Source organism: Glycine soja, chromosome 3 (genome assembly GCF_004193775.1).
Source record: "Glycine soja cultivar W05 chromosome 3, ASM419377v2, whole genome shotgun sequence".
Taxonomy (NCBI): Eukaryota; Viridiplantae; Streptophyta; class Magnoliopsida; order Fabales; family Fabaceae; genus Glycine; species Glycine soja.
The window spans coordinates 29,675,664-29,699,433 of record NC_041004.1 but is presented as its reverse complement, the minus strand read 5'-3'; the positions used below and the strand labels follow the sequence as shown (position 1 = coordinate 29,699,433).

Sequence of the window (23,770 nt, the reverse complement as noted above, 5' to 3'; positions counted from 1 at the left end):
CCCAAGATAACGTTTTCCACCAAACAGGGTTGATTTTGCTGCAAAGAAAAAACAGGTGTCCAGTGTCCTCCTCCATGCTACTACAGAAAAGACATGTCCTATCATTTAACTCCACTTGTCGCCTATGAAGGTTTCTTCTTGTGGGAAGTCTGTCTCTGAACAATCTCCATGCGAAAACTAATATTTTATTTGGTACCTTTATCTTCCACAATTCTTCAAAAACTATATCTTCTGCCCCCTCTGATGAATCCCCCCTCATGACATTGTAGGCACTTTTTGCTGAGAAGTGTCCGCTAGAATCTGCCATCCACACCCACTCATCTGGCCTTTGTGATTGAATTTGCTTGCTTTCCACATCTTTTAGGAATGAAACAGTCATGGCTATCTCATTATCGAACAGTGGTCTCCCCCAAGTGAACTGCCATTCCCACCCTGTGTCTTTATGTACCCCCAACTGCTGAATGGTTTGATTTTGCTGACTAGATATTAGGTACAACTTAGGATATTTTGCTCTTAATGCTCCGTTATCCCCTATCCAATTATCCTCCCAAAACTTAATTCTATCACCACATCCAACCCTCCAGACTGTGCTCCTTTATAGTGTTTCACCATGCTCCGAATGATGGGTCACCATCATTAGATCCCTCCACAATATGGATTCTCTGCTAGTTCTAGGTGCCTCATTTAGACCCCTCCATCCACCGTATTTGGATTCCAATACCCTAGCCCACAACTGCCCTTGATGTTGGAATAATTGCCACTTCCATTTTGCAAGTAATGCAAGATTGAAAGTGTTTACATCCTTTATCCCCAGCCCCCCTTTGTCCTTTGGAAGACACACTGTGTCCCATTTGACCCAGGCTATCTTGTTGTGATCTGCAACTCCTCCCCATAGGAATTTTCTCTGTAAGCATACTAGCTTATCCACCACCTTCTTGGGAACCCTGAAAAAAGAAAAGAAGTATATAGGTATGGACCTGTAAAAGCTTTTATTTACAGAGTAGCTTAACTTGGGATGAGTCATTGCCACATATTGTAAAGCTGCAACAATGGACCTGTAAAAAGAACCATCCTGCATAGGATCAGAACCATGTTTGGACAATTTGCATCAGAATGCCATAGGAGAGGAAATGGGTTTAGAATCAATCTTGTTGGTTTTGACCATAAGATCTCTGATATATTTTGATTGAGTCATTAATAAAGACCCATTGGATGGAGAATGAACCTCAATTCCTAGAAAATAGTCCAATGCACCAAGTTGTTTTAGAGCAAAAGTGCCATTGAGCTTGTCAACTAACTACTGCACCATAGAAGGAGAACTACCAGTGATGATAATGTCATCCACATACACCAGAATGTACACAGTAGCAGATTTAGTACTGTAGGTGAACAGAGAAGGATCACATTTTCTGTCAGTGAACCCGAACTGAAGCAAAGTGGACTTCAACCTCTCAAACCAATCTCTGGGAGCTTGTTTAAGGCCTTATAGGGACGCAAAAAGGGATAACAAGCACTGCCATAGACCTTAAGAAAGTTATAATCAGGAAAAGTGTGAAACGAGACATGATAAGGTGTGTCAAAATTAAGAGGAGCTGAAGGCAAGCAATTAATCCGATACACTGCAGTAACAAAGGCATGATCCCAAAAATTAAAGGAAGGGAAGCATGGCTAAGTAAAGATAAACCAAGTTCAATTGTGTGTCTGTTTGTTTTCAACCACACCATTTTAGTGGTGGGTATGAGGACAAGAAAGCCTATGAAGAATGCCTACTTCATTAAGGTAAGAGGAAAAAGTACAAAACTCTCCCCCCCAATCTGTTTGATGTGCTTTAATATGCTTATCAAATTGCGATTCAACCATTGATTTGAACTGTTTAAAAACAGTTAAGGCATCAGATTTATTTTTAAGCAAATACAACCAAGTAAAATGTGTATTAGCATCAACAAAGGACATGTTTTATCTGAAACCAGAATGTGAAATCATAGGAGATGGACCCCACAAATCACTCTATATTAATTCCAAAGGAGATTTATACGCAGTTTGAGAAGATTGGCAAGGTAAACGATATATCTTGCCCATACAACAAGCAGAACAAAAGGGCAGGTCATCCTTAACCGAAAATTTCTGATTACAGTGATTAAGAACAAGCTTTAAAGCTTGGGAATTTGGGTGTCCTAGCCTAAGGTGCTAAGTATACACAGAATTGGGCACTTTATTATTACAATCAGAAGTGGAAACAGTGTTTATACAAGGAGAAACAACAACAGCTGAAGAAGAGACAGCTGGGGAGAATTTGAGGCTAGGAAACTGAAAAGCCATCAGGTCCAACATCTCCTTGTAGAAGGATTTCATTGGAATCCTGAGATTTGACAAAGCAACGATTAGCATGAAAGCCAAGGAAAACACGATTGTCAAGAGCAAATTTGTTGACACTTATGAGGTTCTTAGTTATTTGAGGATCATGAAGCATATTTCTAAGAGCAAGATTATATTAAGATTATAAGGAGAAAGGAAATTAGAGTGTCCAGAAGCTGAAATTTTCAGACCTTGTCCATTACCAATAAAGATTTGGTCTAGACCCTCAAAAGGTGAACTCTGCTGAATATTCTGAGAATAAGTCACATGAAATGAAGCTCCAGAATCCGAAAACCAAGTGCTGGAAGAAGTAGCATCAGAATTGGCTACCCATAGCTTGTGGAGGACGAGATCCAGAGTTCTGAGATTGACCTTGCCACGAAGGAGATGAGAAATTCTGAGATTGGCCTTGCCATTGAGAGGAGTTCATATATGTTAAGATTGCATAATGTTCTCTTCTTTATGATTAGATAGTAATTAGTGATTTAGTCATTATTACTCATTATTAGATTGATCCTATGCAATCAATAATGATCCTATTTACTCATTTTAAATAAAGGTTGTGTGGTCATGCACAACATACAACATTCCAGTAAAACACTGTTATATGGTATCTAGAGCTTAGGTTATAACGCAAGTCGTTATCCATCGGGGACCTACTATGTCCTCGGTGGACCTAGTTCCGGTGACCTATCTACACAATTACTTTCTCAGATTTTTAGTGTTTTTCTTTCTCTTTTTTTTTTCCCTTTCCGCCGCAGCGTGCCTTCGCATCAACAATAACGCGCATGCTGCAAGTGCACTTACACTGCCACTGTGCTGACTTCTCGCTGGTGTGACCCTCCGATTAGAAGAGCCTCTTTCCGCTGATCGCTACCCAATCCTCTGCCACACGTGCCTGCACTGTTTCAGTGTGTGACATGTTTTATTTTCGGCGGGCCCTCTTCCGACAAACCTCTCGCCATCCTTCTCTACTTCAGGCAACCCTGTTTGAGTACTGTTTGACTGCTTTTAATACTATTTGGCTGTTGTTTAGCTTTGTTTTGCCGCTGTTTGGCTGATCCACAGTCCAGCAACCGCACCGTCGTGCTTCGTCTCTTTCCAGCGACCTTTTTAAGCTTTTCCAGCGACCTTACCAAAGACCATCACGTCGTCCACGTCCTTAGCCAACTCAAAACACTGCCGCACGTGGCCCAACGCAAGGCCCTGGCGCATGAAGTTCACGCACGGACGCCTAATGCATCATCAGCGAGAGTCATGCTGGTCTTATTTTCGGACCGCCTTTACTTTCTAGCAAGTGGACAACATTTGTAACAAGCTCGATTCATGACATATGCTCGAGCTTGAGGAGGAGTGTTAAAATTACATAATATTCCCTTCCTTAAGATTAGATAGTAATTAGTGACATAGTCATTATTACTCATTATTAGACTGATCTTATGTAATCAATATTGATCCTATTTACTCATTATAAATAAAGGTTGTGTGGTCATACACAACATTCCAGTAAAACATTGTTATAGTATTGTTTTGCTGCTGTGAGTTCCAATTAGAACCAGGGGAGTTGTTCCAATTCTAATTCTGGTTTTGAGACCAGTTAGAGATTACCATTACCATTATTGCCATTGAGGCTTGATGTTGTGGATTGTATCTATTGTAACAAGTGAAGGCAGTGTGATTGTTCTTAAAACACACTTGACATTGAACCGAACTCCAACCACTGTGGCCACCACTACGACCACCACCGTGATTGAGGCCTCCTCCACCTCGATTATTACGACCACCAGAAACCCAAGAATCAGAATTGGTATTAGAAGAGGAATTGGAGCTAGAGTTAACTTCTGACATCGACTGTGAAGAGTTTCCGTGAGTGAGATTCACTGTTGCCATGCAAATGAGTTGCTCAACAAGCTGAGTTTGAATACTTTTGAAGTCACACTTCTTGCACAAGAATTAAACCTTCCTCCTCTTCGATTGAAATATGTGGAAGACGACTCTTTGTGAAAGCAATAACAGAATCAAAATCCTTAGGAAGACCTTCAAGGATTGAATCCATGTGCTCGTGATAGGTTGCAGCATCTCCTACTAAAGTGAGATCATCAATAAATTGTCTTGATCTTAACCAGAAATTCCGAAATAGGACGACTATTGAGATAGGTGTGATGAAGTTCTGATTGAAGTTGTCGTGCCTTTGTTCGAGTCTGATGATGAAAATAAGTGTGGATTTTATCCCAAACTTGGTATGAATGTGATGATCCAAGAACTCGAGCAAGCCTCGAGCTTGAAAGTATGGACTGAAGCCAAACAAGAAAAAATTTGTCTTGCTTTTGCCACATTGAGAACTGAGGATTAACGCAATCGAGATCGCGGTCAACATTAGAAAGGTATCACACAAGGATTTGAGGACTAGCTATGAAACTATTGAGGCCAAGCGCAATGATCGCTTGCTCAATTTGCTGTTGCCACAACAAGAATTTCTTATCATTGAGCTTTTCCGTGATTTGTTGTGAAAAAATTGTTGTAGAAATTGATGAAGGAGGAATATCTTGATTCATCGGTATAGAAGTGACTGGAGTTGGAGTACCGTTCACCAGAGTCTCGCTGGTGTTGAACGGAATCTGACCACCATTTGCGGGAAGCCATGAAAATGGATCAGAAAGCTCTGAATACCATGTTGATAAACTGATATTATTGATATCAGAAAGAGAAATTACAATTGGCCAATTAGTCTGTGTACAATCTGATATATATAGAGCAGATACTCTAACTAACTATTCTAACTAACTGACAGCTGTACTAACTGACTAAGGATTAACTCTAACTAGTAGAGTTAACTTACAGAGTATACACTCACATATATGATAGGTTATACATCATAATGCATTGATCTTTGCTATGTCCTGCACTCATGTCACTAGTTACAAGAAATGTGAAGTGGCCCTTGAATGCCATTTTTTGTTTGAGTTGACAACAAATTCAAGGACATGGATTATGGTTGAATGATCCTTAGAGACTGAATCATTGATCCATGGGTTGTTCATACATAGTTGGTGTAGTGAAGAGCTGTTTGCTTCAGAATTTAATATGCTAGTGCAGTATCAGGTTTTATAATAGGTGGATTCCACTATTTATTTGTTAACGATGGAGAGAAAATCCAACAAATTGTATCTCGATTTGATCTGATCTTAATTTGTCATGACATCCTTCTGGGAATGTCTTTGCCCGTTTGCCACCAGCCTGAGTCAGTTACCTTCTTGATGATTACTTCCATTGTACTTGGTCATTTTTATTTAAATTTGGCCTGAGACTCTGCTTTTCAAAAAATTTCATAATGAAATAAAAACACAATTTGGTGTCCTCATTTGCAGTTTGAACAATGATTATGTTAGGAGCCAAGACAAATTATATACTGCTGTATACTAGCAATTCAAATCATTGATAACAATTCATATCTCGTCTCATATCATATTACATTTCTTCAGACATAAGTCATATTAATACTAGAGTTCTATTCTTAATTAAGGTAATGTTTGACTCAGTCTTTTATTTTTGCTTCTCCTTCTTAGAGGTAGAAACTCATACAATTAGCTTTTGTGGAAGCTCTACTTTTTTACTTTTCTTTTTATAAAAGGCTACTTTTAGTTTTTAGAACTTCTTTATAATTGTGTTCAGTCTAGCATCTCCTTTTAAGGCAAAGAGAAGCACAAAAAAAGTTGGGACAGACACAACTGAATAACCACAATAAAGGAACAAAATGATTTGATAAAAATTGGGCCTTGTTTAGATAAACTTCTCAAAAACTACTTACAGGAGAAGAAAATAAGAAGCTAAAATACATAAGCTAAAATTAATTTATGCACTTCAACTTTTACAGAATCTCTCTCATTTACATCTCCAAAAGTTTTTTTTTTTTCAATTTATAAATAAGCTAGTTTTAACTAATGAGCAAAGCTTAATTTAATTTTGTCTTTTTATTTTCTTCTCTTATAAGTGCTTACTAAGAAATTTAGCCAAACAAGACTATGATAAAATTCTTAAGCATAAGATAAGGTTACCGTCAAGGCACAATTCCTTAAAATATGGAAACAAAATTATCCCTAAATTAACATAAATGATTTTAATATATTACACATCATTCTCTTCCTCTAAATATTTTGTAGATATTCTAAAGTTTTGTATTGGTCCTTGTCCAGCATTTACATGATCAATTACAATGGAGGATTCGAAGTTCACATGTAAGTTTCTACACTTCTGATGAGTCACTTGTGTCGTTCATCATTTTAATTTCAATCACTATCTTTGCCAAATCTGTGAAACTAGTGGTGTTAAACATCTAACTGAAAATTATGATGTCACATGTTCATTACATGTTCCTTGCTTCATAAGTTTTTGGTAGTCTTCATCCCCAGAGGTTTCTTTACATGCCTGTGTGTTGTTATAGGTTGTTTTTACTGTGTTCTCATTTAGTCTTCCATTAAGTTATTCATTTTAATATTATACCTTGTTTTGGTTTATGCTTCTTTTTGTTTTTTTTTTAAGTGAAGTCTCTATTTGATTAGTCATTATTGCAGTCAATTGTTGATTGATTATTTAAAAAATCAATGACTACTTTTTTGGACAGGATAGAATGGGAGAGTTAACTTCTGTTCTAGAAAGCCGTGCTGATAATGGTAATCACGTTGTTGAAAGTCCAGGTTCTGGAAATTTGACAAGTCACACTCATAATGATTTCATGGTACTGTTGGCATGTAATCTTCTTTCATGCTTTGTATTCAAATTGTGTTCATCATCATAGATTATCCTTCATCCTCATTAATTACATTTTGACTATATATTCAGTTTCAGCATAACTTCCCCCAGCAAAATCTTATTGGGAATGAACAAAGCCATCAACCAATGAGCAATGTTGCAGGATATATGCACCCAGCTCTTCATTCTGATGTAAACTGGGGATTAAAAACATTCAACTATCAGCAGACTTCTAACGCTGATAGGTCGGTACTGTTTAGCCACTTCTGTTTTTTGCAAGTGAATACACTTTATCCATCATTAGTATATTACATCTTGAAGTTTGAACTATACTTTCACATTCTGAAAACCCACATGGTCATCTCATGATCTAGTTAATTCCATTCGCAGTTTGAAAACAGAAATGAAAAAATGGTCAAGAAATTTCCACTGGTGGTTTGATCTAATATGATGGGAAATATTTGCTTCTATTTTATGCATTAACATTTATCTATCTGCTCTTTCAATTTTTGACAAACACACATTCACACACACAATAGATGAGAGGAACCAACTTTTTTTTTATCAACAAAAATATGATTATATTATATATAATGTTAAGTACAGTACTAGAGGTACTATTGTATATACAACCTTGCACCATACTATGCAAAGCTATGGTGACCTAATACATGCAGTACAGCAAGAATTAGGCAACCATAGACTTGACTATTTGATCTCACTTGAATTGTTAAGATTAGAAGTTTTTGTTTTTTTTTAAGGTGACAACTATTTATAGAAGTCACATGACTTTATGTTTTCATCTTGACCATACATGTATGATCTTATGGTTAGGATTTGTTATTCTTTCACAATAAGCATTCTTCTCACTTGATATGCTCCTGATATATATCTATAAGAATATCTGAAATGTTTACCAGAAATGCAAGTTGTGCTTATAATGTGAGGCATATTTTGTTTGGATATATCTACTGATTCGTAAAACAATTTGTGCAGGGGGATATCTTCTTTCCCACACGCATCAATTGATAAAATTGGAGTGCAGGACAAAAACATGGAAAGAAATTTTGGCAATGGCAACTTTTATCAACATCCACCTGATTTGGATGAGACTGCTTCCTCTGTTTCTGAGGGTAACTCAGGTTTTTCTTTGTAATAGACATAATAGAAAGTATATCCTTTTATACTAATGAGTGACATTTTTCTAGACGGCCCTGGCATTGAGAATTTTCAAGTTTCTGGTGATGCTATTCCTGGAGAAAAGCTTCTTGGATGTGGATATCCAGTCCGTGGAACTTCTCTTTGTATGTTTCAGGTGAATATTCTTTCCATCAATATTTAACTTATCATATCATCCATTTCCCTCTTCTATTTCTGATATCACTATTATTCTTGGCTTCACATCAGTGGGTTCGGCATCTTGAGGATGGCACTAGACAATACATTGAAGGTAGATTGGACTTGAACTTCTGAGTGTATCTTTTTTTTAATAATTTTATGCCTGTTTTCTGAGTGGAGTGGTCTGATAGAAGTTCAACATGATATTTGCCTTTTTGTATGTTTTTCTTATATCAGGAGCTACAAATCCAGAGTATGTTGTTACAGCTGATGATGTTGATAAATTGATAGCAGTTGAATGTATTCCAATGGATGATAAAGGCCGTCAGGTTTGACATAAATTAGTTATAAATGCATGGTCTATCATATATATGTTGTGTACGTTTCATGACATACTTATGACCATATCTATGGATGCTATAATTGCATTGAGTTATATTATTTTTGTTGAGAATCAAAATAAGATCAATTTCAGATTATATCTTTATTATCATATCAGAATTATAGGAACAATATCTCCTATAATTAGTTGTAATTAATCTATATAAAGGAGCATCCATTGTGTACTCTAACACACGGTTTACACACAAATATCCCTATGTTTATCTTATTTTACATGGTATCAAAACCTATCCTAGATCCATTAAACGGGTCACCCAATATATTATCCATGCATCAAGCCCAAAAGTGTTGGGCGTGAGGGAGTATATTGGGAAAATCAAAGTCCCGCACTTCCTAGAAATAAGACAAAGAATATATAAGTATGGGGTAACCCTCACCCCGTGAGCTAGCTTTTGGGGTTGAGTTAGGCCCAAACCCACATTCTCTTACATGGTATTAGAGCTAGGTTGAGGGAATAACGAAAGTTGTCTCCCGTCCCCAGTGGACCTTTCTAGTCATCACAGTTATTCCAGCAACCTGGTTTCGCTTTTCGACGATCCATTTCTCCTTTTCCGACGATCCATTTCTCCTTTTCCGACGACATTTCCAGCCACCATCAGCTGTTGTGACTTTTCCGGTTTCCGGTGGACCTTTATCCTCGCAATATCATTCCCGACAGATTTTCCTTCTTTTCCGGGGAATTTTTCGGCCACAGCCGCTGCTGTCCAACTATCGTTCCTATCAACGACCCCACAGTTTGGATCGCTGATCTACATGTTTCCGACAACCGCTTCCCCATCCGGCATTTCATGCGCTCTTTCCTTGACAAGCCAAACAGCACTCACGCATCACTATTCTCGGACGCGTGAAGGTGCCTGACGGTGCCTTTGCCAGCATGCTTCCACCTTTGGCGACGTCCCTTCCTCGCACACCTACCACTGCAGTCTGGGGCCATTCTGACCTCATTTGACGTGGTCTCTCTTTTGTAACTTGTTTGTTTTCCAGCTTCTTTCCTTTGTTGCAGGTACTGTTTGTTTGTCATTTTCTTGCATTCTCATGGCTGATTCGGGTTCTTGTGAGAATTTTAGACAGTGGTTTGCCACCGCCACCTACTTGCAAAGAATTTTTGTCGCCCATCTTGCCACCGTCTCTTTTTTAGAGTGTTTTCCGGCAACCACCTTCAGCTCGCCACTCATTTTTGAGCGAAAAACTTTCTAGTTGCCTTTGTAGCTGTACATTTCCAGTGTGTTTCTCGGTGACTTTTGTCTACACTGGTTGTGCGTTTCTGCCACTATTTCCTATTTTCAAGTTTGAATAATTATGGGTCTTCTGTTCATTCAAAGCTTCCAAATCTTGGTTTTAAGATTGGAACATGCTTTGAATTTTCTTAGGCTGATGGATTTATTATCTTATCAAAATTGTAGGAACAATGTCTCCTATAATTAATCTATATAAAGGAGCATTTGCTGTGTACTCTAACACATGGTTTACACACAAATATCCATTAGTTTATCTTATTTTACAATTTTAATTTAGGATATGCTAGCCAGATAAGACTTCTCTATCAGTTTGCAAAAGTAAAATGTGGAATATATGTTTGAACTTTGAAGTAATTTTTATTTTATGTGCTAAACTATTAAAGTATTAATAAAGGAAACTATTACTATTAGGGATGGGAATAGGCCAGGCCGGCCTACAGGGGCCTACATAAAGTCTGGCCTGAACTGGCCTATTTAATTAAAAGGTTAGGCTCAGACTTTTTTAAAAGCCTATTAAATTAAATAGACCAGGCTTAAGCTTGTTAAAAAGTCTTATAAGTCTGATAGGCCGGCCTATATATATATATTACTTTTTGGTACCAATTTATACTTATATTATTTTTTGGGTACAATTAATTTTTTTATGAAACCAACAAACTTTGATTACACGTTACTGCTCCATAACTTCCATTCCTATAATCAAGTAAGACTTTAATTATAATTTAGGTATGAGTCATGTGCCCCTTTATATTACTCATTATTTTTATTGGCTTTCCTATTCTGATTAACGTTTCCTTTTCCATTAACTTTCCTATTACGTTTTTCTATCCCAAAGCAAACAAATATAAAAAGGCTTTTAAAAATGCTATCAGGCCAGGCTAGGCTTTTAAAAAGGTCAGGCCGAGTCAAAATAAAAGTCTTTGATAGGCTATAGGCCAGGCTTAGGCCTCAAAAATTCATCGTAGGCTAGACTCAGGCCTTTTAAAGCCTGGCCTGGCCTGGCATTCCCACCCCTAATTACTATTCAGTAGCTCCTTCTCTGTCTGAGCTCATAGATATATGCATCTTCATATTTCCTTCTCAGTTATTGTTATAGTCAATTTCTGACCTTGCTGAGGCAAGCACATTGAGATGTGGTTGTGGACCAATTTATGTTTAGAAATCTTTGTAAACCCTTGTGCATAGGTATCCTTAAACATTTGTCTGGTCCAATTGATGTTATTTCTTTACAAATTCGTTGTTTCTTCTAACAACAATTTGACATACCATAAAATAAAATCAGGGTGTTGTGAGGATAATTTCAATATAATGAGGGCTTTTGATACTTTGGCGACTGCAAATGACCTAAATTGAATAAGACAAGGAGTAAAATGAAATTTTTCCACAGGTCTAAGTTGTTTAGTATAAACTTTAAAGGTGTTCCCTTGACTTCTATTTTCCTCCTTTTGAGCATAAATTTAATAGTCTACTCTATGAATTTAATTATGGATCATTCAAGATTTGATATATTTGAATTTGGTCTTCTTTACACAAATATATTGTAGAAAATGACAGATATATCTCCTGTTCAGGTGAATTTTTTCCTGACTTTGTCAAATTTGTTCTTTGTTAGGGGGAACTGGTGAAGCTTTTTGCTAATGATCAGAACAAAATAACGTGTGGTAAGTTTATTTGCTGCTGAATCTAGAAGACTCAACTCTAATTTGGCACTTTTTTCATCTATTTGATGCTAAATAATATTTTGATGGCCTAAATTAGATTACTGCTTCTAAATAATGATTGTTGAAAAATATTTAAAAAATTGGTTCACTTGGTTATCGCTTTTTCTGCTTAGAACTTGAACAGTTAAATTGGGAGTTGATTATTTTTTGTTTGAATTTTGAATGAGAAAATCCTAGGGTATGTTTGAGTGTATCCCTTCACCCTCATCTTGGTTTTATACTGAACTAGTGTACCATTAGATCAATATTTCAAGGCATATATCTGATTACACCCTACCAGCCTTTTGTATTTTGGCCCTTTAACAATCTCCCACGATCGTTCAATTTTTAAATTTTGATTATCTTCTTATTATTGCTCAATTTTTACAAGATTTGGCACGGATCTTCTAGGTAATATATAATTATAATTCAACAATTGGATCCCTGAAAATCGCATTTTACATAAGTTATTGTTAATAGTGGGTCCGGAAACAGCCTCTTTGCATATGCAAGGGTAAGGCTGCGTACAATATCCCTCCCCCATACCTTCGCATAGCGAAGAGCCTCCGGGCAATGGGGTACGAAGTTTTTTTATTGTTAATAGTGGGTATAACTCACCATTGTTATATGGAATCTGCCTTGTTTATATGGAGGAGGATATTTGGCTGTCATAGTCACCAACTCTTGTTAATAAAATTGCTTTATATTCAAGCAAGTGTGGTATAATATTTGTCTGTTGTATTATTTTAGTATTTCCTCCTTTAATGTTTTCTAATCATAATGTTCTGTCGATTGACTTTGTAGACTCAGAAATGAAACATGAGATTGGCACAAATCTGTCTAAAGGAGAAGCCACATTCAGTGTTCTACTTTTGGTAGGTCTGGTTTGATTTGGAAAATCCTTTTATGGTTAGATCTTATTCATTACATTTATGCATAATCTACCTGGTTCATGTACATTAAGAAGAGTTCTCAGAGCAATACAATATATCTCATGAACCTGCTGAGTTCATCTCTGACATAATGCAAAATTTCAAATATTGCATAGGTAGAATACTCAATTGCACGCTTAGCACGATGGAAATTTCCTTTGAAAATAAACTGAAACTATATCAGTTAAATAGGTTTGACATTTCACATGCTTATGAACTCATTAAACCTTTTTAATATTGAAAATCTTGGCCTCTTCTCTCGTTTTATATTCTAATTCGGTGTTCAATACCATTTCTCAAGCATACAGAATATGCCATGTTTTCCTTGCATCTTAATATGCATCCTTACATTTTTCCTAATCAATTCTGACAGAGGGATTCTTCCGAGAATTGGGAACAAGCAACTCTATTCTTAAGACGATCAGGATATCAAATTAAGATTAATGGTACTGAAGCTACAGTAGTTGATGAGAAATTCTCAAAGGAATTATCGGTATGTTATTCAAACTTCTAGTAGTACAATTAACTACATAAGCGCTATTAATGGATAAATTACCAATCATAAATGTATAAAATCATTTATACCACTTCCTAGAAAGCTTGTTCAAGTCATATAACAACTTATGCAAACAAATGTGATTGGAATACCTAGAGTGGAAATCTCTCTGCCTAACTCGGTAAATCTGCTGCTCTAGCTCAATAAGTAAGAATGCAATCTTCACTACTTCTACTCAAGCTCTAGAATAAGAGAAGCTGGGGGAAGCAGTAACTTCTCGTGTCTAATTCCCATGAAGAGACTCAATCTGTTAACCCATGGCACCATTCCACTTATCTTCATCTGAACATGAAATAGCTTCAATATAGATACTAGGATCTATCATTCACATCCGTTTTCTGCCAATATTGGCTGTGGCACGGTGCAACTAGGTCTGCTTACCCATATCGCTGAGATAGTTGAATATGCCTCTGCCCATCAGATATTGTATATGAGAAACATTTTCATGGTTCTATGCATCATCTTGCTGATCAAGATTCTGCACCTCATTTCCATGTCTGGGCTCAAAAGGAATACAAGATTGAATTGCGTAATTATCTACCTCTAGTTCCACATTTCCTGTAACACCAATATGAGTTTATCACTGTATTATTACTGTTATCATTATAAATTTTATTTTATGGTTTTGTAAGGTACAGTTTTACTTTATTTTTATTATTAATTATTAGAGTATTATAAGGAGCTGCAGTTATTCAACTACAGTCTCCTCTAGCTTTTAGTGGAAGCTAGTTAGTTAATTCTAGTAGAAGCTAGTCAATTGTAAGTAGTTAGTTAGTTGTTAGCCAATTCTGTTAGAGACGAACAGAATTGTCTATATATACTGTTTGTAAACCTGAAGTTCATTGAGTCAATAAATGATATTTTACTTCTTCTCTCTCTCTCTCTCTCTCCCTCTCTCCCTCTCTCTCCCTCTCTCCCAATTCTCTTAGTCTAGAAACTCTATGATGGTATTTAGAGCTTATCGATCATCAATGGCAACAAACTCTATCTCTTCTTCCGCTTCTGCTTTTCCGAATTTGATCTCACAGAAGCTTGATGATTCAAATTTTCTTCTTTGGTGACAGAAAATTGAACCTGTCATCAAGTTGCACAAACTTTAAAGGTTTGTCGCAAATCTGCAAATTCCCTTACGATTCCTTACTGAAGCATATCGCAATGCAGGAATTGAGAATCCCGCATATGAGTCGTGGGAACAACAAGACCAGGTTCTTCTTGCCTGGTTGCAATCGACTCTGTCCACATCGATCTTATCTTGGATCATTGGATGCGTTCATTCTTATGAGGTTTGGGAACAGATCCATGATTATTTCGACAAAGTACAAACAGACACGAGCCAGAGCAAGGCAACTTCGAACTGAGTTGTGCACTACGATTCTCGAAGATAAGTCCATGTGCGAGTTTCAAAGCCATTCCCGATGCACTTGCTTCTGTCAGAAGTCCAGTTTCTCTTCAGGAACACATTGATGCTATTCTTGAAGGACTTCCGCAAGACTATCATTCAGTAATCTTAGCTATAGAGAGTAAATTTCAACTGCTACCTATTGAAGAAGTTGAAGCATTATTGCTAGCTCACGAAGCTCGATTGCTGAAGTTTCGAAAACACACTTCTGAATTGCCTTCGATCAACCTTACTCAGGTGAATCCTAACTCCTCTTCATCATTTGGTTCTGACTCTTATGCAGCGCCGAACAAGTCCTCGCAACAGTATGATTCGTCTGGTTGTAGAAATTTTAATAGTGGTGGCCATCGTGGGGGTGGTGGTGGCAGTTGTGGTCGTGGGAGCCCCGGTAAACGACAGCAGTAACTTTAAATGTCCTAAGGTAGTGAAATTCCGTGTCGCATAAGTAGCGACCTGCACGAATGGTGTAATGACTGCCCCGCTGTCTCCGACATGTTATTATTATATCTTTTTCCGCTTTTGTGTTAATTTTATTTATTTTTCTTAATAAATGATTCGCTACAAAAGGATTTTTTTTAGCGAGCGTGTCACAGTTAATTACTCCTTTTTCTTGTAAAGACGAAGAAACAATTTCTATTTTCTCTACTATTTAGTACGATGAGGAAGAATCAAATTATCACTATATTTCTTCCTTTTTCTACTTCTTCTTCCAAGTGCAGGAAAACCCCAAGGAGTTGCAGGGTTTTTCTACCAATTGGGGCCCTCCCTTCACCACCCCCATGCGGATGGTCTACGGGGTTTATAACTACTCCTCCTACAGGACGCTTACCTAGCCAACATTTAGATCCGGCTTTACCTATATTTTTCTGGTTTACTCCAAACAAGAAATCCAAGAACACCTATACTGATCATGGCATAAACCATGCCTAGATACCCGAAGACCGGTTTTCCCGAAAAAGTCAAAACAATATGACTCATGATACCGGATCCAGGCAGAATGGGAATATACACCTCTGGATGACCGAAGAACCGAAAGAGATGCTGGTATAAGATGGGGTCTCCCCCTCCTGCGGGATCAGAAAAGGTTGTATTAAAGTTTTGATCGGTTAATAACATTGTTATTGCCCCTGCCAGTACCGGAAGTGATAATAAAAGTGGGAATGCTGTTACTGGAACGGACAACACAGAACAGATCAATGCAAAAGAATCAGAATCAACAGTCTCCAAGTGCAATGATTGCAAACTCCAACTCTAATTTTCAGACCAGTACTCCTACAACTTGGATATCAGATTCAGGTGCCTCATTTCATGTGACAGGGGAATCACAGAACATACAGCAACTCAGTCTCGTTGAAGGTCCAGACCAAATTTATATTGGTAATGGACAAGGTTTGCCCATTCATTCCACTGGTTCTTCCACTTTTATTTCTCCTATTAATTCTAAAGTGTCTCTGTACTTGAATCAGCTGCTTCATGTGCCTTCTATAACAAAAAATCTTATCAGTGTCAGTAAATTTGCTCTAGACAATGGTGAATATTTTGAATTTCGTCCTAATTATTGTCTTGTCAAATCACAGGGAGCCAATGAGATCTTGCTTAAAGGCTCCCTTGGACCTGATGGTTTATATGTCTTCCCAAATTTTCATCTCCAAGGCTCAATTCCTGCCAGTTCAGCCTCTTGCTTTGTTTTAAATTCTGTAACCAATGTCTGTTCTGATGTAAATACTCTCAATTCTGCTGTAAAAACCACTTCTGTTGATAGTGCATGTACTAGCACAGGCTCTCAAACTCTTTGGCACCTGACTGAGCCATCCTGGTTCTAATGTTTTGAGACTTGTTCTTAATCATTGTAAGATACCAATCTCTAATAAAAATGTCTTTGAATTTTGTACTGCTTGCTGTGTTGGTTCACAGATTACCTGCCTCATTATCTGAAACAGTTTATAATAAACCTTTGGAACTAATATACAGCGATCTATGGGGTCCTGCCTACATTCCTTCCAAAAATGGTTTTTACTATTACATAACCTTTGTTGATGCCTATTCTAGGTTCACCTGGATCTATTTGCCTAAACATAAATCAGAAACCTTCACCATTTTTCAACAGTTCAAGCTAATGGCTGAACTTCAGTTTGACTCCAAAATTAAGAGTGTTCAAACAGACTGGGGAGGGGAGTTCAGACCTCTAACTAATTTTTTAGCAAGCCAAGGTATCACTCATAGATTGATATGTCCTCACACTCATCACCTAAATGGTGTAGTGGAAAGGAAACACAGATGTATTGTGGAATTAGGACTCACTCTTCTTAAACAAGCTTCCCTGCCTCTCAAGTTCTGGGATTTTTCCTTCACTACAGCAGTATACTTGATAAATAGATTGCCTACTGCTTCTTTGCATTTTAATGTCCCCTATACTGTCTTGTTCAACAAAAATCCAGATTATATCTTTCTTAAAGCCTTTGGTTGCTCCTGTTTCCCTTTCCTTAGACCTTACAATCATCACAAGCTTGAATTTAGGTCTCATGAGTGTGTGTTTCTTGAGTATTCCATATCTCATAAGGGTTACAAATGCCTTTCTCTTACTGGCAAGCTCTTTCTCTCTAAGGATGTTGTTTTCAATGAAGTCAAATTTCCTTATTCAGATCTGTTTTTGTCTTCCTCTAAATCTGATTCACATCCTAATAACCCCATCTCTTTTATTCCCTCCATCCCTATTGTTCCTCAACCTAGTTCTCCTCTTCCCCCCTCTAGCAATTCTGTTGCTAGTCCTACTTATGTTAATCCTACAGCTGATTGAAATTCTGGTTCTAGTTCTTCTGTCCATGCTGAGTCTAGTCCTACTGTTGCATCTGAGGTTCTTAGTCCTACTATTGATGCTGGATCCACTTCTGTGCAAGACAATTCTCCTCAGTCATCAGATTTGTCTCCCTCTGAAGTATCTCACAGTGCAGCATTGGAGACTGTTCCTACAGTAAATTCTCATCCTATGCAGACCAGATCAAAGTCTGGAATTCATTTACCAAGACTTAATCCAACCTTGTTACTTGCTCACTGTGAACCCAAATCTGTAAAGCAGGCTTTGGTTGATTCAAAATGGTTTAATGCAATGAAACAATAATATGAGGCACTGATGAATAACAAGACCTGGGATTTGCTTTCTCTTCCACCCAATAGGAAAGCAGTGGGTTGCAAATGGGTATTCACGGTCAAAGAAAATGCAGATGGGACTGTTAATAAATACAAAGCTAGACTGTTAGCAAAAAGATTTCATCAAGTGGCTAGTTCTAATTTCAATGAAACCTTTTCCCCTGTTATCAAACCTGTTAAAGTAAGGTTGATTCTCACCTTGGCCCTTACCAATAAGTGGGAACATTTTCAACTTGCTGTTAACAATGCCTTCCTAAATGGCTTTCTAGAGGAAACCATCTATATGCAGTAGCCTCCTGGATTTGAAAATCCCGATCTTTCTCTTGTTTGTAAATTGAGTAAGGCCTCTATATGGGCTTAAACAAGAACCAAGACAGTGGTTTGATAGACTAAAATCTACACTCTTGCATCTTGGCTTTTCTGCAAGCAAGTGTGATCCATCTCTTTTTGACTTCAAAGATACCTCTCATATCATCTTTCTATTGGTGTATGTTGATGATATTATAATCACCAGCAGTTCTGTCAACTTAGTCCAGCAGTTCACTGTCAAACTTCACTCTAATTTTCCCCTTAAACAACTTGGGAAACTGGATTATTTTTTGGAAGTTGAAGTCAAGACCCTAACTGATGGCTCTATTCTTCTAACTCAAGGCAAATATATAAGAGATCTCCTACAGAAAACTAAAATGGCTGAGGCTCAATCTATTGCTTCCCCAATGGTTTCTGGATGCAAGCTTACTAAAACAGGAGCAGACCTCTTCTCAGATCCTACTCTTGATCAGTAGTTGGAGCTCTTCAATACTCCACTATAACCAGACCTGAAGTAAGTTTTGCTGTAAACAAAGTCTGTCAATTCATGGCCAACCCTCTTGAATCTCACTGGACAGCAGTGAAAAGAATTCTCAGGTATCTCAAAGGCTCTTTACACCGTGGCCTACTTCTCAAAGCTGCTACTCCTGGAATTCCCATTCCCATTAAGGTCCTTTGTGATGCAGACTGGGCTTCTGACCCTGATGATCGCAGATCTACTTCAGGAGCTGCTATTTATTTTGGCCCTAATCTTATTTTAAGAAACAACAGATTGTTGCAAGATCAAGTACTGAGGCTGAGTATCAAAGTCTAGCGCAAGCCACAGCTGAAGTAGTGTGGATTCAAACTCTGCTGACTGAACTATCTGTTCCTTTCACTACTCCAGCAATCTTCTGTGACAATCAAAGTGCTGTTGCCATCACTCATAACCCTGTTCTTCACTCCAGGACAAAGCACATGGAAATCGATATTTTCTTTGTTCAGTGGGCAGATACCTTGACCAAAGCTCTATCTCCAACCAGATTTCTTTTCTTGAGATCCAAACTCAATGTCCTAGTTTCAACCTCATTGAGTTTGAGAGGGGGGGGGGGGGGGGGGGGGGGGGGTATTAGAGTATTTAAGGAGCTGCAATTCAACTGGAGTCTCCTCTAGCTTCTAGTGGAAGCTAGTTAGTCACTTCTAGTTTTTTTTTTGTGCATTTATGCATGTGGTATAAATTATTTTTGTATCCATAATCTTCAGCAAAATGATCATCTTGCTATTTGCAATCCTGCTAAAATGTTTTTAGCATTTGACTCCTGCATTTTTGGCAGTAAAGTGTGGTATTATAACTGTTGATCGAAAAATCAATGGAGTAGAATATTTCATGTGCACATATTATTTCATAATCTTAACTGTTGCTTTGAAAATCACTGGTATTAGCTCCTTTACTCTCTAAAGTTCAATCCTCCCTCTGGAGCCAAATCTATGTTTTTGGGGTTGGTTTCTTTGTGCCAATATTAGGGATCCATCACTATGTATGGCGCATTCCTTTAGTATAACTATAAATACAACATATAACTATTTATGGTACTTTATACATGAAGGATTCTCTCCCTTGAGCCTTGACCCTTTACATTCCCTCAAACTCTAGACATTCAGGGATCAAATTGTACATTCAGAGATCAAATTGTACATATTTACACTTTTGAGGACTAATTAGTCTCTAAAAAGATTAAAATATGATCAAATTAACACATCCATGGACCAAATTGTTTATGCCAATACTTCCAGGAACTAAAGATAAACAGGGTGTCACTTTCAAGAACGACATTGTATATTAACTTGGAGTTGGGCTGAACACTAACCTCCTCACCTTTGCATAAAAGGACTAGAAGTTCTCTTTCTCTCTTATAATTCGATAGAAGCTTTCTGGTTATAATGTCATTGGATTGATGAAAGTAATAGCATGTCTGGAAAACACTCGTGAAAATATTTGCATAAATATGATATTAAATTATTGTTTGTGAAATATACCTTGACATGTGCATTAGTTGAGAGCCAATTTGGTTCATTACATTATTCAAATAACACTATTTTATTTGAAAATTCTTCAGCCAGATGTTATTTCTTTTTTAGACTTACATCACACTTGTTTTATGGATTTTCCTCAGATTAAGGTTCCATGTGGTCTCTCTGCGCAATTTGTGTTAACAAGCTCAAATGGGTCTTCTCATCCTCTAAGCACATATAGCGTCAGGTAATAACATTGGCTGTGTTTCACTTTGACATTAGAATGCTAGAATGATATTGGTAAAAATATATCATTGGTCACACTCTAAAAATGCCCTTCATGATGCCTGACTTGCATTTAGCATCCATGGACGAGTCATCAGGTAAAATGGTACTAGTTATTGTTGCTGTAATGTCATTGGAAAAAAGATACAATTATTATGCAATGTAAATATACTTATAATTCTCTTTCATCTTTCTAGCGCCTTGTGTAGCTGGTATAGTTCTTTTTCACTCTATACCAATTATTCCAAAGTTTATTTACTTTCATCCTTTGATATTTATTCTGCTCAGTGATTCCAACATTGAATTTCTTGCTCATACTATTTGATTTCAATTTCCTACACGACAAATATAAATCTGAATGTTACTGTATTTTACAAACATGATTAACATTGTTCCTTACCCTTTTCTTTGTAGAATGCGAGACACACTTGTGTTAACCATGCGACTCTTCCAGAGTAAGGTATTTGTCATTTGCTAATAATTGCTTGCCAATAGCAATGACTAGTAATATTAATCATAATATTGTCAATGGTAGCTGTAAATATTTAAGAAAGTTGCCATCCAAATAGTATATTCAAATTATTGCTCTATTGAAGAAATTGGCTGTTTCATATTAAAGTACTTTGCAAAACATTGGCACTACAAGAAAATTTGAATTGCAATGACTGGTACAACTAGGCCTTATTACACAATTGGACTCCAAAAATCATACTTTTAGCAGTACATATTAGAGCACAGTCTTTTCTAATGGTCACTCCTGGGGTTTTCTTTCATCTTCATCTACTCTTAGGTTACTTTTTAATCTACTTTTCCCACTGGACCACCCTTGCACCTGTTAGTCTAATTGTCTCTCCACTGGAATTGATCTTTGTAATTAATTCCACCAAAATAAGGATTTTTGTTAGTATTATTTTATTCTTCAGAGTTTGGAAACTACGGTTTCCACCTAAAAGATGTTATGAGATCATACAAAAAATGGTAATATTAGGTGACCATGTAATGATTTAAATATCTATTATTTTTCGAACACATCGGCACGGTGTTGATCAATTTTAACCTAATGAACGTGTTACGGATGGTTCAGTGACTTTGTTCTTGCCTTTGACTGAATTGAAGCATATTATATTATTGTGTCCTTCATTTACCAATTTACCATAATGGAACCATTCTGATACTCTTTTTTAAACAACAATCGCAAGTCCAATTGTGTTTTGTTTGTTTTTTGTTTTTCTTGCTTTGGCTGTTTTTGTTTTCCCATGTCAGTATCTGTACACTTGTTTTATATTGTTTTAACATGTATAGGAAAGTATTTTAAATAAATTCTGTAAAATGGTTTGTTAACAGTTTCTCTAACAAAACATTTTGGACACAGGCATTGGATGACAAAAGGAAAGGGAGAGCATGACCTCAGATTTTGTATGAATGGAAGAAAATAAGTTACTGAGCAAACATTTAGTCTCATTTATAATTTTTTTTTATATAGTAATATCTGGAATCCCATGTCTAGTGTCCTGTTGTAAAAGCAAAAGTTTGTAGAGGCCAAGAAAGTGTAACATGGGAAGAAATCGAAAATAGTGTGTTAACATTTTTTTTTTCTAAGTTACAATGTAACGATGTATGCCTGTGAATGTGGGGGGAAAGTTGCATTATTAGTTAAATGAGTGTTATAGATTCAGCGTATAAACCCACTTTTATTTGTTCAAGATTTATCTGTAAGTACAGAAATAAAGATTTTGTAGCTTCAAAATTTCTTTAAAATATTAAGTCTCATTTTGTTATATGCACAACAAATATGTCATGTGCGGAATCAACAAATCCTTCGTATCATGTTTACATTGGTTGTTCAACATTTCTTATTTTCGTAATTGTACTGTTCGGTATGCAACATTTAGTATAGACAATTGTTTTCTGCACCTTTCTGGAATTTTTTTCTGCATCTCAAAAATTGTTTTCTGCACCTTTCTGGAATTTGTTTTTAACCTTTTGGGTTGGTCAATTTGAAATGTAAATAAAAAGTGTAATTAATACAGAATGTAGAAATCAAGGGAATTTAATTCAGTTAGTTGAAGAGGGTGTGTGAGTTGAAAATTCTCTAGTACTATATTCAAATCCTACTCCTACTGATAAAAAAATCCAGAATGTAGAACAACTTAATTTTACATTTTGGATTTGCCAATTTTGAAGCCAAAAATGATGTAGGAAGCAATTTTTTGGAGTAGGAAGTAACAACCAGAATGATAATTATACTCCACTTCAATGGGTACTTACTAAATATACTTTATAAATAGAATTTTTACTTGTCAAATATGTAAATATTTGGATCTGGATAGTTATTTGCAAAATTCTACAGGTACAGGTACGTATGGGTTTTGGTTTTGTAGGATAAGTATGTGTAACGTGCGCGTGAAATGACTATGAGCTGGATAAAAAAAGAAAGTTAGTTAGAGCAAAGGGACACGTGGAGAGCAATCCGCAAGATGAGGATCAAAGAAAAAGCGTGAGGCAAAAGAAGGAGAATGTTTTATTGAAGGACTACGTGCGGTGAGGGGATTATGCGTGTGGTATGATTCTGTTTTGAAATTCTTCCTTCTTGATTCTCTTTGGACTCTATCCTCTCAGACCTTCTCAATTTTGATTTTATTCTGCTCTTCTCTTCTGCTTCAGGATCTGAATGTTGCTGAGTTGTTGATCAAGTCATTTTTTCTAATTCTATAGTTGTAATCATTCGCAATATAATATTCTTGTTTCACCTATAAAGATACAAATACCTATATTGTTTCATTGGTGCTTTCGTTGACGCTATGGCTGAGAATACACGTTTAAAGGATTTACAAGCGGAGATTAAAGGACAAGTTGATGCTCTGAAAAGGATGATGGATCTGTTGGAGCTTCGTGATTGTGAACAGAGGGCTCATATGCAATCGGTTCAAGCTGAAGCTCAAAATCATATGGATAAGATACAAAAATCCTTGGATCTCTTGCTAAATTCACCAGTGCAATCTCATTCCCATGGTGGTTCAGCATCAAACTCTTCCTTTTGCGGAGCTATTCCGTTATCTATAGCTCTTATGGTTAAGGACATTTCCCTTGGATTTCCTCATTTTGACGGGCATTCTTCAGTGTTGGAATGGATCTTTAAGGCCGAAAAATTCTTTAACTACCATCGCACACCTGATGCTGATAGGGTCGAAATTGCAACGATGCATTTTGAGAAGGAGGTAGTCCCTTGGTTTCAAGTGTTACAGAGGATGTCAGCGATTCATTCTTGGACAGAATTGACCAAGGCGTTGGAATCACAATTTGGTCCATCTCCCTTCGATTGCCCTATGGCAGACCTCTTTAAGTTGCAACAAACGGTTACGGTTTCT

At 36.9% G+C, this 23,770-nt stretch overlaps 1 protein-coding gene across 2 annotated transcripts in view; it reads left to right on the top strand.

The window, feature by feature from the left end:
• The window catches only part of LOC114406395, a 28,649-nt gene extending 6,463 nt beyond the window's left edge, over positions 1 to 22,186 (top strand). For both annotated transcript variants that reach the window (XM_028369087.1, XM_028369086.1), the window contains exons 7-19: positions 6,549 to 6,590; positions 6,977 to 7,090; positions 7,195 to 7,349; positions 8,101 to 8,237; positions 8,313 to 8,419; positions 8,512 to 8,554; positions 8,680 to 8,771; positions 11,695 to 11,743; positions 12,587 to 12,657; positions 13,088 to 13,207; positions 20,279 to 20,364; positions 20,817 to 20,862; positions 21,775 to 22,186. In XM_028369087.1, the coding sequence (XP_028224888.1) occupies positions 6,549 to 6,590; positions 6,977 to 7,090; positions 7,195 to 7,349; positions 8,101 to 8,237; positions 8,313 to 8,419; positions 8,512 to 8,554; positions 8,680 to 8,771; positions 11,695 to 11,743; positions 12,587 to 12,657; positions 13,088 to 13,207; positions 20,279 to 20,364; positions 20,817 to 20,862; positions 21,775 to 21,807 (1,095 nt within the window). In that variant the 3' untranslated portion in view covers positions 21,808 to 22,186. The remainder of the gene's footprint in view (positions 1 to 6,548; positions 6,591 to 6,976; positions 7,091 to 7,194; positions 7,350 to 8,100; positions 8,238 to 8,312; positions 8,420 to 8,511; positions 8,555 to 8,679; positions 8,772 to 11,694; positions 11,744 to 12,586; positions 12,658 to 13,087; positions 13,208 to 20,278; positions 20,365 to 20,816; positions 20,863 to 21,774) is intronic.
• Positions 22,187 to 23,770: the final 1,584 nt, after the last annotated feature.